We start from the raw sequence: 16,367 nt of genomic DNA on the forward strand, positions 1-16,367 counted from the left end.
TTACAAGCATCAATTTTCGATTGTGCCAGTCAAACGCTGGGCCCATATAGGCAGCTTTTCACACTAACATTCACACCTATGGACAATGTACCGCATTTTCCGCACTATAAGGCGCGCCGGATTATAAGGAGCACCCTCAATTAATGACATATTTTCAAAGTTTTTCCATTTATAAGGCGCACCCTCAATTAATGACACATTTTCAAACTTTTTCAATCACAATATAGTAATACTCAAAGTAATAACAATCATAACTCAATAACTCTAAACTCTCAATACCATAATAACTCAATGTCAATATGACCAACTTTGTTCAACTGTAAACACACAAAAGAAACAGGTGAAGCTTACTTTATCAGTCCATTCCCTATCTACGAATCCCAATCTCAAGATTGATCCATATATAAGGCGCACCTGACTATAAGGCGCACCATCAGCTTTTGAAAAAAAGGAAGACTTGTAGGTGCGCCTTATAGTGCGGAAAATACAGTAGTCATCAGTCAACCTCAGTACTAAGGGTGCGCATACCCCCTAATACATTTGTATCTTGATTTATTCTGAAGTGGAACAATTTTATTCTCCTCGATTCAATACAATTTGAACAGTTTCACGTTTTGTTATTAGTGTGTGTGTGTATATATATTGGGTGTGTAAATTGGTTGTTGGTCTCTGTGTGCCCTGTGATTGGCTGGCAGCCAGTTCAGGGTGTCCCCCGCCTACTGCTCACAGTCAGCTGGGATAGGCACCAGCAGGCCTGCTACCCTAAGGACAATCGGCTGGAGAAAACGGATGGATGGATGTATCTTCCGTATTTATTTTGAACATGTCTTTCCACAGTATGCCACGGAGAATCTTGAATGGATGAAGTGACGCGCTCATTGCTAATATTGCACAACTGCAGTGAATTAGCAGCCCCGCTTTCATCCGTGATCCAGAAGCTGTTGCTTTTTGCTTCCAGCGCACAGGAAAAACACTGTTGGCTAACCACCCGCAGACTTTGTCATCCTTGTGGCTAAGACCAGGTTAAGCCAAAATTCTCAATTACCAGCATGTGTCGCATGAGCAATACGATGATTGGAATTGAACATTTTTTGTTTCAGCTTTTTGATTTTGTATTTGTGTGCTGTTTCATTTAACAAAATCATACTAATCCATGCCGAATCCATTTAAAATATGCATGCAGTATATAAACAAATGTGAATAGAGTATATTAAAAAACTTGGGTCTTTTTGGATGGGAACGACATTCTCATACGCAAAAGCAGTTTGAGGCCACGCCCCCTTTTTGGTTACATACACACACGCACACTCCCAGTGACACACGCGAGCGACCAGAAGTGAGCCCGTCAAGCCTGCAGATTACACGCGCGCGAGGAGCTCTGCAACGGGACCGCTTTTGACGTATTTAGGTGCTGTTGAAAATATGAGGCAACATCAACGCAGAACTAACAAACTGACTGGTAAGTGACTCCTCTGTCCTTTTATTAATGATGACTTTGACATAACATGACATATTTAGAACGCTGCAATCAATTAGGAGTAAGTGTGCAGTGACGTGCGGGCAGGGCAATTAGAGGAGGGAGGAAAATGATTTGTGAAGTGAGCTGCGTGAGTTTCCCTTTGTGGTGAAAAAGGAGTGAGAAGGAGCTCCAACAAGTACACCATTAAACTCATTGCAATGCTTCTCAACACGTGGGAGGCGAGTTTGGAAACGGGGTGCACACTGGGTGTCTGGAGTCATGTAGATATTTTTTTTCATGTGCTTTTTCATTTAGTTTTTTTGTTGGGGGGATGTGTAATTTTTTTTTTTTTTTAATTACTATTGAGTTCCTTAAATTTAGAATGCAAACTTTCCTTTTCATTACAGGATGGCGCCTGCAGATTTGCATATATACCCACTGAATATGCATCAGTGTTTTATTGATCTTAAAAAAAAATAGATATTTGTATATATATTTATTCATTTTACAATTTATTAATACATTTAATAATTTTATATGCAGCATGTTCCAATAGTCTTGTGCAGATTTTGACATGGAATATTATTTCAAAAGCTATTTGGGATATCATATTACACCTGACATACTCTGAAACAATTTAATCTCAGGTTTATGCAGAATTTTTCAAGGTGTTCAATGAGAAGAAAAATTACAGGATGCAAAACACATTTTTTGGTTGAGTGAACGCCCTAGCTGGATCTAAAAAAAAACCATGAAAAATCCTGAGTATTATATTTATTAAAAAAAAAGAGAGAAGCTTTAAAATGGTACCAGTTGCATCTGATTACAATTCAGAGTTCAGTACATATGAGAACTTGAAACGTGCCCAAGACTTTTGGAACACCCTGTTCTTGTACGTTTTTATTTTTATATTCAAATTTGTCTCTTTTTTTTTTTTTGACTTGTACTGCTTAAATTGTTTTTGTTTTTTTTTTGCTGTTCCCACATTTTAATTCATGAATATATTTTGTATCATTTTTAAAACCTCAACTTCCTTGTTTTTTTTTTTACATGCAGTATATATTACTAGATCAATTTTCAAAAAGTAAAATACATTTTTCAAATATTACATAAAAATATTACAGTAAACTAAATGGTAATACAAGGTGGACTGTTTCAAGTTTGTATTATTGTGGGCGTTTTTTCTTTCCAGTTAGTTGTGAAATTAGGTACCCACTCCACCTTAAACAAACATAGTCACATGTTCAAATATAATCACAGGGATTGCATTTAATCTTTTTTTTTCCCCAAAAAAATCTCCTCCTTCCCCAGTTTGTGTGGACAAATGTAAGTCTCTTCTTTGGGGTCCACTCATGTTAAAGAATCTCATTTCCTGTTGGGATACACCATTTACTTTGATCTGCTTTGATAAAGACCAGCTGTCCATGAGAACACACACATGCACATTCACACAATGATAAGGAGTGTCTGTATTTACATATGCTGGCAGACTTGCGGTCTATTAATGTGTTTTCATTTTGCTTCGGTGTCCTGTTACAGTTGCTGATATGATAAACATAAAACCATACGAGTCTGTAACACTGAGCTTATTGTTTGGTAGAGGCAACACTAATGCTACACCGCATTACATAAATTCGCAGATAAAAACGATGAAATCGGCCTCGACTGGATGTCAAGTTTCACACTACACAAATGTTTAACGCGGGTTAGGGTTAGGGTTAGCTTGTTGCCCGCCCTCCATGACCCTTTGGGTTAGCAACATCTTATCTCCACGCAGACTACAAGTCCCAAAGGGAAACGAGAATGGCAACCGTGCATATTTTGCAAGTATAAAGCTATAACTCATCGCCGGCCTGTTGCCGGCAGACCAAAATAGAGAGGAGCCACTTCAGCTGATGGCGTCCATCTCGTGCGCGAACACGGCGACGACAGATGCGCCGGGAAGTGAGTCAACGCGGGGATGCCTGCGTGACACTCGGCCGGACTTTAAAAACGAACAAGCGTACGCGTTCGACGAGCGATAAGAAGGTTATCATCCTCTCGTAGGAAGATTTGAATGGAATGGAGGGAGAAAACGCCGTCAAGGCAGATGACAGTTAGAAGTTAAAGACCAGAAGGCGAGTTAAGTTGAATTAAAAAGATTTCAAAATAAAAAAATTAAAAAATGCGCAAAAATGGAAAAAAAATTAAAAAAGCAAAAAAGTACATTATACAGTACTGTTGTATTCATCGAATAACTAAGTAATATTATTTAATAACTATGTTTAGAATTCTTCAAGCGTTAGAGTTTGTGACGTTTGTTATCTTATTTTGAAATGCATGCTTTTAATTTGTCGGGTCGCGTTGCATTTCCTTTCGTTTCCTTGCGTCATTCGGCTCGTTACGGTGAAGTAGTGAATGACAACGTTAGCTCGTATTTAGCGTTTATTATCATTTATGTTGATAACGCACGCTACTGCCTATGTTTAGTAAGCGATGAGTGTTTATTCTGTTTATGTGTTCGTTTGTGTAGAGGTTGCACTTTATACTTAGTAGTTGTTAGTTGTTGCTAACCCGCTAATGTCGGTTAAAAATACAGTAAATTCATAGATTAAGTGTGTATATGTTAGTTGACTGACTTTAAGATTGTTGTTGATTTATTATTCAACAGATACTACATGATACACCATACATGAGCCAAAATAAATGTGAAGTTCAACGTGATGACTTGCGTACTCTTTCATCGGAGTCTTAGCACGGATAACCAGTCCTGAGAACAAATTCTCAACAAACTAAGTAATATTAGTTATTTAATGAATATACAATAATGTTAATAGGGGTAATGTCATGTTAAATAATAGGAGAAAGGAAATAAAATATGCAAAAAATACAAAAAGAAAGGATCGTTTATGGTTACTGCGGCTATATTGGGGAGTACATAGAAATCTAGGAACTGATACCCTACTTGGCGGGTTTCAGACTTCGCGGGGGGGTTAACCCCCCTCATTAACAGCGAAGTAGGGGGGATCACTGTATATGACTTATACATCTACAAGTACAGGGGACGTCGCTGCGTGTTAGTGAGTCTGAAGCCGTTTTTGAGCATTACAGAAAGAGTTCGTGGGGGTTTCAGCAAGAGCTAAGAATGTTCCACCATAAAACCAAAAAAAAAAAAGTAAAACAGGTCAATTAGTAAATAGCAGAACGGAAATAAGTATGTACGCACATTAATCAATAGTTCATTTGTCCAGAGCTTCTTACTTTAGGACTATACTGGCATTGAACTGGGGTCCAACAAAGAAGTATGCTGCGATACGGGACCTCCCCAGAGCTCTCAGCAGAACTCTAAAAAAAGTCAGACTGAAGCAAGGCAGTTGTTTTCATTTAATAAGGCAAGCGAGCACAAAGCTGCCCGGCTTATCTTCTCTGAAGCACTGTTGTCCATCCTACCGGCGTCGGAGTGTTTTGGCGGGAGTGAAAGGGTTGTTCCATTTAAGTAAACCAGAAATTGCTCTAATGGACAGTTGTAGGGTATCGTCCTAACAACATGACAGGCTAGCGAGCACGGGGGTACATTAAGAAGGCAATTGGGGTTACAGCTGCCCGCAGTGGCATGCCGGCCAAAATGATCAAGTCCTTGAACCCAGTGGACTGTTTGTTCTTGAGCACTTAAAGCTGTGTATCGGGTTGCAGGTCCATTGTTGATTACGTGAAATTAAACTACAGCTGTTATGCTATCTATGCAAGGACTATTTAGATCCGCATTGTCTTAGTCCCGGATTTACGATGAAGTTCCGTTCCGGTGACGCAAGCTCATAGGAAATTGTATGTGGGGTTACCATTGCCATAATCAGTCAAAAGTGTAGCAATTTTTTCAAAAAGAAGTTTGCCTATCCTGACAGTAGAACTACTGAACTGAGGAAGTCTTGGACTTATTTCAAAACCACCTCTTAGAAATCAACTTTCTGGGTGTGGAATTTTGGAGCTATACACCAATGAAACAACAGCTCCTTACAGTTATTTTCTGTTGTCGGGGCGCTTGTAAATTAAGGTGCTATTATACCGAAAGACCAATACCTATCTATTGTATTTTACGCTAATTCTGACCTTGTTCACGAAACATGAAGCGTCGGTTTTCGTCCCTTTATAAAAGCTATCCAAGAGCACTTTCTTCCCTAGAGTTTATCGCTAATTATTCCTGCTACTGTGAGTGTCATCAAGCTGTCGAATGCGAGGTCTTTAGCAAGGTCCCTTCTGTTGTTTTGAATCCATTAGAAGGCCCTCACATGTTTGGTAGCGGTACGCGTTTGTGAGCAAATCCAGAGTTGACTGATTAAAAGGCCAAACACGCCACAGGCTCCCTTAAGAGGCTAAAATCTCAGTGATTAGGCTGCTGACAGTATGTTGTGAAGCCCGAGGAACAGCTGGACGTAGTTATCGATTGAGAGCATTGAAACAGACGAAACGACTCTGGGACTGAGCTTTAACGACGTGACAGGAAAGAAGTTATGTATTGGATAAGTACGAGACAAAATACGGATAGTTTCTAGTCTATCCTGCTTTAAATTGCATAAAAAAATGTGGCCACAAGCAAGTGGATCTTCTGAGTTTAATGATTGGGCCTGTCTCACTCTGAACCTGAAAAACGTTCTCGCTGTGAGGCGACAGCGCTGACCACTGCTAAATGTGGCGTTTGCAAGAAAGGGTTCTAACTGTAGATCGCAGGCTCTGGCAATTTGTGAAAGCAAGCTTATTGACACTTCCTTTGCAAAGTCCAGATGTTCCATAACACCACTACTGTCATTCAAGTGAACATCTCCAAGGGGGATCTGATACGTAAAGAAGAAAAACAGTCCACCATTTTACAACTGAGAGGAGCACATGTGAATGTCACGCTCTTGAAATACGCAGGCTAAACCGAGTGGATGCTCGGTTGAGGCCTTCAGGAAATTGCACCCTAAAAGCCAATGACAACAAAGTGCCAGGAACGGGGCGAGCGACGTGCTTATGAAGGAGGAGAAAAAAAAGGGGGTGTGGAAGCGGGGGGGAAGACGGATCAGTTTCGATACTTTCCAAAATAGTAGCAAGGATCTACACTGGGGCCACCAATGTGATAGTGACTTATCAAATACCACATGTACACTATGCACTCGGTAGTTCATTCTATCTGAACTCTATCAAGATGGCTTGTGATATGATCCCTTGCAGACCTCTGCCAAAAAAACCTAGAGTTAATTCTCTTTCGAGTATTGTGTTATCTTCGGGGTTCGGAGAGCTCAACGCTCACCATTATTGCAGATGCCGTTGAATTATGTTGTGCGCTAGCTTAATGCGGCATGAAAATACATTCGATGGCAGCCTGTTTACTCCGGACGTCGCCAAAATGAATTCCGAAGTCACGTGCGATGAGAGCAAACAAATATGGTGGGCTCGTCTGACGTTAACTCCTAAAGTCGGTGTTTTTGGGCTTTCGGATTCAGATACTCGGATTTATGCGTGACAAAAAAATTATAGGCTAGAATGATCGGTTGCGCAGGGGCCGACTTCAGTTTTTAGACTTGGTGTAAATTACCGTGCAATTTTCTGCGGCAGAGACAATGGTGAGTGGTGAGCCGTGGTCAGGTGACCGGGGGAAGCACGCCCCTTTTGCAAATGAGGAGCAGTGACTAAATAAAAACAACATGTGTTTGATGCCTGACACTACTAGGCACTGCTTTCCAATCTCTTTATAGGCCGTTTCTCTACTCTAGGTTATTTTCAACAGCTACTTTTTTTTCAGTTGGAAGTTACTTTCATGGATGGTTTTGCTCTCTGAAAATTCAGATTTTAACTCCTGAATATCACTGACCACCACAAGATATTCTACTGCTTATTAGGTTTGTGTTTTTTTTTGCCATTTTAAAAACACACTGACCAGAATGGAATACTTTTTTTGCTCCATCAAAGTTTGAGGTGCCTGGCCTGCCGGTTGGAATGTCCAGAGCCACGAGATCCGCCTCTCGGTCTCGGAGCCACTCGAGATCCCGATCCCGATCCCGCTCCAGATCCCGTTCTACCTCGCGGTCTCAAAGAAGTCACTCACGATCCCGCTCCAGGAGACATCGTTATAGGTAGGGTTGACCGATTTGCATGACTTGTAAAAAAAATGGTTATGTTGTGTTGTGTTGTCTTGGGGTGATAACATTTTATAGCTTTTCCCCAATCGATCTTGCCATTGGGCATCCCTCCACTCATTACCGGCAAGCATAGAGTCAAACAGGATTTGAGTAGAGCCCTCCTCCTCTGTTTGGCCCATGTGACACAGCTGGAGTGTAAGCGCAACTCACTGCCATTAAGTGTGCAGAGCAGCTCAGTGTGCTGCCTTGTGAATCTCTCGGTATTCCAATGAAAAAAAGGACGCGGTGAGTTCTTTTTTTTTTTGTTTTTGCATTTTGACGATGCTTAATATCACTTTCATATGTCCCGTGCTTTTTATGTTGCCAATCCTGAGGTGGATTTGTTTATTTAGGCATACTTGGTTTGTAGAGTTCAGTCGTATAACATTTCCATTGATTGTGAAACTACAGTAGGAGCACAATACTAAGCGCTGTAAAAGGGGGGGTGAAAAAGTATTGATGTCTGCACCAAAAGGCTGAAACATAAAATGCTAATGTCTACACCAGATGTGAAACATCAATAACATCAACTGCACCGGTGGGGAGTCCAGAAATGTGGTTAGCTTTGCACGGACATATTATAGCGATAACATACCATAGGATCGTGGAAATGAATTGCAAACTACTGTAGTGTATATTTTATGCTGAGGCTAGAACGCTGCCCATAACAGGAGCACCAGAGCCACCGTGTGGACCATTGTGTCACTACATGTTAGTCTTCTGAAAGTCCGTTTTTTCTACATAACTGAGGAGGTCCTGGACTATTAAGAAATCACGTTGGAAAATCTTGCATGAGGGATTTATAATCATCCACGTAGTAATTGGGGGGACTATAGAGCTGTCACTGATCAAATAAATGATGGCTCTGTTAGCAAGGGAGTGAAGTGGTACAAACTTTGCGGAAAAACATTTCATGGGTCTTTGATTCCAAATGTAGCACAGCTTGAAAACAAACAACACAACGATAAAATTGGAATATGGGACAACCAATCGTAAAACCCTTGTTTGGGTTATGGACCAGCATAACTCTGAGGGACAAACGGTACTTCATAGGGTGTCTAGAAATGAAATGTGACCCAAATCCAGATGTCGAGAAAGAACACACAATCTGTACTACATATGTTTTGACAGCCTTAAAGGTTGTTGTGAAAGCACTATATTAATACAGATGCGTTGAGTTTAAAGCTGTAAAAAAATCTATCTTTTTAGAATCAATTGTCCTAACGAATAATTCAGCGATCACTCAAGTAATTGCCTCTTTTCTTATTCTTCTAGCTCGAGGTCACGGTCTCGATCAAGGTCCCGATCAAGATCTCAATCGCCGTTTTATAACCGTGATAAGAAATACCAGAACAGCCGTGAATTTCGGGGCTATCACCGCGGCTTCCGGAGGCCGTACAACTTCCGAGGCAGAGGAAGGGGCTACTTCTCACGTGGACGATACCAACGTGGCGGCGGCGGCGGAGGCGGAAGAGGCTACAACAACAACAACAACAGCAATAATTACCGTAACAACTGGAAAAACTACAAACATATTCCCCAGAAGCAGCAAAAGCAGCAGCACCAAAACCAGTCCCGAGGGCGATCGTACCTGCAGAAATTTTCCGGGAGCCCCCCTCATCCCGGACACTCCCGTCATTCAGACAGATCCATTTCTCCATTATCCAGGCAATCTCAGCATTCTAATGCTTCCTCTCATTGCTCTTCTCCCAAAGCCCCTTTGGTGGCTAATCAGAGTTCCAACAATGTACAAGAAGAGCTTCAGGCTCAGAGGCCTCAGAACGAAGGGGCAGATGGGGAGCAATTAGAGGCTGCAAATGCCCAAGAAGCTCAAAATGCTGCAGCAACTGAGGGGGGCTGGCGAGTCCTGATGGAATGCAACAGCAGTCCAAAGAAAGCCAGTCAAGAAAATCCTGCTGTCAATGTTCAGAACAGCCAGAACTCAAACCTGGCTGGTACCTCATCCCAGAACCCAAATGATGGCGCCTCCTCTTGGCAGACTGTGTGTAATGCACCATCTCCAAAAATGTCACAGGAGGCGTTAAACCAAATGCTTTCCAGCCTTGACATATTCAAGAGCGAGGAATTCCCAGAAGGAGATAAAACTGCCATTTCCATTGCTTTTAGAGAGTAAGACCGGTTTTATTCTTACGTTGTTGATAACCATCTTTTCTTGGCATGCATGTAGAGCTGTTGTAGATCAAGTTATGGAGTGCGCTGCATTGTGTTAGCTCTGTCTCTCTTTTTGTGGCACCTTTGTTCAGGTTTCTGAAGGAGCACAGTAACAAGCCAAACCCCACTTGGGAAAACAGGAGCACAGAGGAGACTACTGTAGATGAGGAGAAAACCAATATAAATGGTCCACCAGCAGGGGTCACCGAGCCGCCGTCAAAGCGCTCCAAAGAAGACCTGAATGGCAAAGTGGCTTTGAATCATTTACTGAAAGATTCTCCTTCTCCATCTGATGATGAGGAGGAAGAAATGTTCCTCAAGCCTCACTCCCAGTCGATAGACAAAGACGGGGACATCGGCAGCGCTGATTCAAATGTTGTTCGGTCGTCAAAAGAGCCGTTGGACAAGCGCGTTGACAGATGGCAAAGCGTGGCCTCCTCACAGAGAGCCGACAGTGAATCTGACGTCCGGGGACAGGAGAGGTACGGTGCTCATAAACCCGCTGCCAATAATCGGCGGGAAACGTCGGGAGCCTTTGAAGATATGGGTTGCAAACCGAGCAAAAATTCAAAATCTCCCTCGACGCCATCCCTCGCGCCGCTGTTGAGGCGAAACTCTGACAGAGAGATGTTTATGATGGCAGACGACGACATGTCGCTGCAGTCCTTGAGGAAACCTGAGACCAAGATTAATGTCAGAATGGATTTCCTTGGAGACAGCTTGATAGGGTAAATTGTGATTTTCTTTGTTATGAATCTACTGCTGCATATTGCATTTGACGCAACATCATTTCTACCGCGTGCAGCACTTCAGAGATTTTAGCTCAGGAACGACAGTTGTCTCAGGACCTGGTGCAATCCTCAAAGAGGGGCCAGGAGTTCCGCTCCATCTTTCAACACGTTCAGACGGCTCCGATCCAGAGAACCCCCGCCGAGCTGTTTGCTCAGCACATTGTGGCCATCTTGCATCACATCAGAGGTGAGTTCAGACGGTACTGGAAGCTTTGACGTTTAATCCATGCATTGTATTGAAAACAGGAATGCTCAGTCTTGACAAAAAAAACCCCTTGATGAATCTTTTTTTTTTCCCTCAAAAATATGTCTCCTCAAAAGCAAATGATTCTGAGTAGAACTTGAAGAATATTAATGTTAGACCCAAGGGTGTGCCTCAACCAGCCTTTTGGACGTTGTCTCCTCACCAGCAAACAGGAGTCCTTGTGAATGGTTGTTTGTCTTTTTGGGATTGGATGACAACCAGTTCAAGGTGTAGGCTCTAGCTCCTTCAACCCTAATGAGTTGCCATAAGAAGTTGTTTATCTGTTCTCGCTGAATTACCACATTCTCAAGGGGCTTCACAGGTAAAGAGAAATCATAGATAGCATCACACAGAACATTGCAAGTGCATGACGGCATCCTCTGAACAAAGCTACCAGAGGAGGAAAGAAAACCTCAAAAACCACATCTGGAGAAAATAAGAAACCGTCAAACACAACTGGGGTCGGCCCCCTTCCAAGCCCAACGGGTTGCACTTGATGCTGAGTGCCAAAAATAACACATTGTGCCATATTTAGCAGTAAGCGTCCAATGTTAAGATGCCATTACGCCAGGAGATCGGGCAAGATCCTCTTCATAATCCTGCCCAGCGGATCCATCCCCAAAAAAGCGCGTCAGTGGATCGCCATCTCAAAACACGCACCGAAAACATGAGAAAAGCATCCCCGTTTTTTTGAGGTGACAATTGTAAACTAAGGACCGGTGTGAAAAGAAATCGCTCCTCCTCTTTAAAGTCTTACAGCAACGCTCAATGACGACAATGTTTTTTTTTTCCGATTATTCCGGGAAAAAAAACTGACGCGGTGATCCATATTCTTTGCATGCAATCAAACGCAGAATGGACAAATAATGCCTTCGCTCTTCACGCAGCTCAGCACTTTGCGTCTTCCCGAATGACCCTTAACGAGCGATTCACCATGTACCAAAGGCAAGCTGCAGAGAGGGAGAGCATGAAGCCCAGAAAAAGCCCAGAGATTCACAGGTAGAGTTGCCCTCGTGAGTGAACAACTCTCACCCTTCAGTGTGCTGTGGCTTCATCTCCTATTTTAAAAGCAGCCTTCAGGTATTTCTCTCCACTGTTCTACCTGAACTGTTGTTTGTTATCTTTCCGGGTGGAGGTCAGTCCTCATTCTTCATCGTCCTGTCCGATGTTGTCTTCATAGCTCAACGTGGAACCCGGCGCCGCACCGCATGGTGTCTTAATAGTTTTCTTGTGTCATCCCTTGCAGGAGAATTGACGTATCACCAAGTGCTTTTAAGAAACACTCTCAGATTTTTGAGGCAATGAAAAGCTCAGAGGATTGCACTAAAAAGGTGACTGAATATTTTGCACTATGACGTATAGATGGGGGCGAACGAAAGAGCGAAGCAGTGAGCACGCCGGACGCCTTTAGAGTGCTGGCCCTCCCATGAATGAGTGACAATGTGGCGTTTTGACTTTCTGTTGTGAGTCGGTTATTATGTTGGCACGAGCCTAACCTGAGGCTAATGAATAAGATAAAAGTCAAAACGTGGATGCCGCCGTGCCCAAGCTGTTCAAGGGACTAATTGTCTTTGTAAGTATCAAAACAATGGAAATATCCAACAAATACTAGCACATTGAAACTCTGATTATAATAACGTCTGGGAGAAAATGAATGATGTCATTACATTGATTGTTTCGCACCAAAGTGATTTGATACCAATTCGTCGACATTGGTGACGATTTAAAAGTCGTGGCTGGTTTTGAGTTTATCGCAATTAGAAGTCGAGAGCGACTGCTTCGGATTGGATAATATCACTGTTCTCCGGTACATACTGTAGACACCAACGTTGACACCGACCTTGTAAGGAGATCCGAGGGTAGTCCATGTCCAAGCAGGTGCTGTTCATTTCTTTCAATGAGCATCTGAAAAAAAAAAAAAAACAATTTTAAACAAATCTTAATCTTGCCAATCTTTGAATGAAGACCATCAAGGTAAAAAAACAAACAAAAATAGTCTCAGATTAAAAATAGAAGCTTAAAAACAAGCCAAACTGAAGACTGATTTTACAAGACTGTTTACCGTGGTTGTATTCACACCTTACTTAGTCCTGGTTCTCATAGACGGTTCATCTTATTTTATGAACCATTTAAGCAGATTAAACAGCATCTGCATGCTAATCCAAAGCCTGTCCACGACACTGTGCTCTGCGTTGCATTGCTCAGGACGTCGAGGAAAAAAACAAGGGTGACCCAATGGACCTGCGCTTGGATATCGAACGTCGTAAGAAATACTCCAGCCGTGGAAGAGATCACGATCAAGATGGGGTTGGAGATTCCCCGGATACTAGTCGAGAGAAATCTGAGGAAAAGTTCTCCAAGAAATCAAAGTACGTGAAACAGCCCCATCCTTTTTATATTTTCTAATAAGATTGCGGGACGTTGCTGGAATGTGCGCGTACCATTTTCGCCTGTAGGACCAGTGAAAGCAAGTGCTCTCGCTCCAGGTCGTCATCCTCCTCATCCTCCACCAAGTCCCATGTTGATGATGTGCCTAAGCCTGAGCTCCAAAACGACTGCTTTAACAGGGACCGTCTTGCTTCCGGCGAGATTCCTGTGGACAAAGAAACCCCGTGGAAAGGCTTCGTAAGTTCCATTTCTTTGTTTTCTACTGCGATAACGCGGGCTGGGCAATATGTTAAATACATTAACTCAGTGAATGAGTTAATGTATTTAACATATTGCCCAGCCCTCGTTATCGCCAGTAAAAATGAATTTTTGCCATCTATGGTCAATAATTGCAGCAAAAATTTGACTTCAATGTTCATAGTTGTGTGAATGTGAATGTCAAGTGAATGTGTAAAAAAAAAAAAAAAAAAAAAGAATCCCCTTTTTGTAGTAAAAAAAATACTCACTTTTCAAATTGAGAAATGTCACATATTTGCCCTGGTAGTGCAAAATTCCTTTCGCATAATTAGAGAAACCCCATTTTAAGAACAGCCACCTCCAGAAAAGTCACGAAAGAGGTTTTGAAAAAGGTGAGAATCAGAGCTAACTATCCCAAACTGGCCAGTTCGCAACCTTTTGGATTTTTTTCTCTTCACCCTCAATCACGATAAAGAACCATGTGCCTCAACGGTCCTTAAATAACTTGGCGAACCCGAATAAAACCCCTACAACTTAGAGCTTGAGCAACTACGTTTGTATTTCAGCAAGTCCGATTTCCTGGAAGGGGCTGGAAGAGGGGCAGCTCCCAAGAAGACTGCAATTCAGACATGGTAACGCCCCCCAAAAACCAAGAATGGGATCAGGAATCGCCCTCAAAGAGCAGAACATACTACTTGGTAGGACATGTTTCTTCCATATTGACCTAAATATCTTGACGATTTACCAGCCGTTCTGTAATTCCATCTGTGAATCCAGCACGACGACAGAGTCGGTGAAGTCGAAGCCAGCAGGTGGATGGAGAACCGCGGAGGGCAAGGCGGCGGATTTTCACACGGACGGCCAAGATTTATCATACGTAAAGCCAACAACGGCGGGCCGAACATCACATGGGCTCACGACAAGTTCATGGTCAACGGAGAGAAAAGCGGAATGCGGGAAGACCGTACGGAATTGGACCAGAAAGACGGAAATACCTGAGCGTCAACATCTTAAAAGACCGTTTTTTTTTTTTTTCTGGGATCCGATTTGCATCCACTGGAATATTCACCCAACACAGATTCCAGAGGTTTTACATCTGATTTCACTCCTTAACAAAATGACTCACTCATTATGCAATGGATCATGGTTTCGCATACCTTTTTGGTCTATAGTCACCGTAACAAAATAACAGGCGGAATTTTGAGTGCCAGAAAATGTTTTTTGCAAAACACTGCATCGGCTAGAGTGACAAAGGGCTTCTTTAGGTTACGCAGTTGGAATTAAAAACAAAAACCACATTCACGTCTCTTTGCAGTTATAGTTGTGTCGCATACTGTATGGACCCGATCGTACTATTGGCCTAGATCTGACACAGGGACCAAAAGGTAAAGGGTCATCAAAAAATTTCAGGTCGTCTATCAGACTGCCGGTAGCTTAGCATAAAATTACCTGGAATTTTATGTCACTGTTCACATTTTGAAATTCTCTTATTCACAGTAGTGTTAGCTAGCTTGATGCTCAAAAACACGCATTTCTATAAATAGGATTTTTGTTTTCATGATTCAAGAGATTTAAATCTAGTTCAGGTATATTTTCTCAAGCCTGTTGATGTCATTGCGTATTAATGTGTCAGCATTATACAGTCACAATTTTTAAGTAAGAAACTAAGAAGATTTAACTCTGAATTTGCGTTTTTGCCTGCCTAGGTATCTTAAAAGAATTTGTTTACGTCTGCTTTTTTTACACAAGCAGACTCCGGCTTCCATATTACACATAGTGTGTTTACATGAAACGGGGCTATGATATTTATACAAACTATGCAGAATATTCAAAAGTTGGGATTCATAGTCTCCACTGTTCAATGATGTGCAAAAAGGACAATGCCGTTTGCGTTGAACTGGTGTGCCTGCTTGTGTTTCGCTGGAGCTAACTCGCTCGATATCGTTGTTACATGGGTGTTTGTGTTTTTGAAGACTGTTTTATTAAACGGAACGCTGATGACGACAGAGTTCAATTTGGTCTCTTAATTGCATCGTCTGCTACACACACACACACACACACACACACACACACACACACAAAAAATGGTCAGAAAGCAATTTTCTTTGTGTTTCGCACTAACTGACTGCATGATATCAAAGTGATGTGAAATGATACTTAGAATTCAAAACAGTTTTTGAAAACCTTTACATAATAAGTGCCTGTATACACTTTTATTCCAATTTATGTTAACATGATGCATATCCGAATTGCGCCAACTTAGAGGGGAAAAAAAATAATTGTGTCTCCTGAGCTATGGAGTGTGAATCTGATCATAGTTAAAAGCTTATTACCAAATGAAACATAATATTTAGGCCTGTAAAACATTCGTCAACAATTATTTTACAATAGTCGACTCGTAGCTACGAAACGGAATGTTCAAAGACTCTAATGACAGACTGTAATTTTGCATTGTTGCCCATCGCAGGAAGGAAGACTTGACTGATTATGAGTCATTTGAAAAGATGCAAGAATAAGTCTCATATAGGATCCTGATACGTAGCAATTAAACATTCTTTTATTATGTCATCATCATGGTATTTTACCCATAACACACATGCACACCACTTCATTGCCATGTGACACTTAGGTAATTCTGTCTGACGTCAAGTTCTTCTTTTTCGCTTTTTTTCCCCCCACAACAATAAGAACAACATGCACTAATTATGCCAGAAATGCATGACCGAGACATACGTTGATGTCCATAGCAGAAGACATTAAGGCCGTCTTCATCAGAGCTATATGTTTATGTCAATGCTTCGTCTCCTTGTGAACAAGGCAGTAAACACTTCTGAGGTGACTTGGCTTAGCTGGGCCATTAGAAACCTGCCTCACCTGTTTGTCCTCAGCTTGTAGCCTCCCTCACTCCCTCCCTCCCTCCTTCCTTCCTCACTCCACCCACC

The 16,367-nt window shown here is 42.0% G+C and overlaps 1 protein-coding gene and 1 long non-coding RNA gene across 4 annotated transcripts in view; one reads left to right on the forward strand and one right to left on the reverse strand.

Moving 5' to 3' along the window:
- LOC148426239 (uncharacterized) overlaps window positions 1-16,367 on the reverse strand; it is a 53,012-nt gene that overhangs the window by 21,568 nt on the left and 15,077 nt on the right. Inside the window, exons 3-4 of the long non-coding RNA XR_015865159.1 lie at window positions 13,242-13,393; window positions 12,641-12,705 (exon numbers count right to left, since the gene is read on the reverse strand). This is a non-coding gene — a long non-coding RNA (uncharacterized LOC148426239). The remainder of the gene's footprint in view (window positions 1-12,640; window positions 12,706-13,241; window positions 13,394-16,367) is intronic.
- thrap3a (thyroid hormone receptor associated protein 3a) lies at window positions 1,339-15,439 on the forward strand. 3 transcript variants are annotated; one of them, XM_088411172.1, is made up of 11 exons: window positions 1,339-1,459; window positions 7,385-7,548; window positions 8,869-9,723; window positions 9,858-10,493; window positions 10,571-10,743; window positions 11,688-11,799; window positions 12,047-12,131; window positions 13,006-13,169; window positions 13,257-13,425; window positions 13,992-14,123; window positions 14,203-15,439. In XM_088411172.1, exons 2-11 carry the CDS (start codon window positions 7,412-7,414, stop codon window positions 14,422-14,424), a joined length of 2,685 nt encoding a protein of 894 aa, XP_088267298.1. In that variant the 5' UTR covers window positions 1,339-1,459; window positions 7,385-7,411; the 3' UTR covers window positions 14,425-15,439. The 3 variants fall into 3 exon arrangements, with proteins under 3 accessions (XP_088267298.1, XP_088267299.1, XP_088267300.1); XM_088411173.1 differs by having other exon boundaries at window positions 13,287-13,425; XM_088411174.1 differs by lacking the exons at window positions 1,339-1,459; window positions 7,385-7,548 and adding an exon at window positions 7,726-7,839.

This window comes from Hippichthys cyanospilos, chromosome 3 (assembly GCF_059441005.1).
Source record: "Hippichthys cyanospilos isolate Australia breed blue-spotted pipefish chromosome 3, RoL_Hcya_1.0, whole genome shotgun sequence".
NCBI classification, from domain to species: Eukaryota; Metazoa; Chordata; class Actinopteri; order Syngnathiformes; family Syngnathidae; genus Hippichthys; species Hippichthys cyanospilos.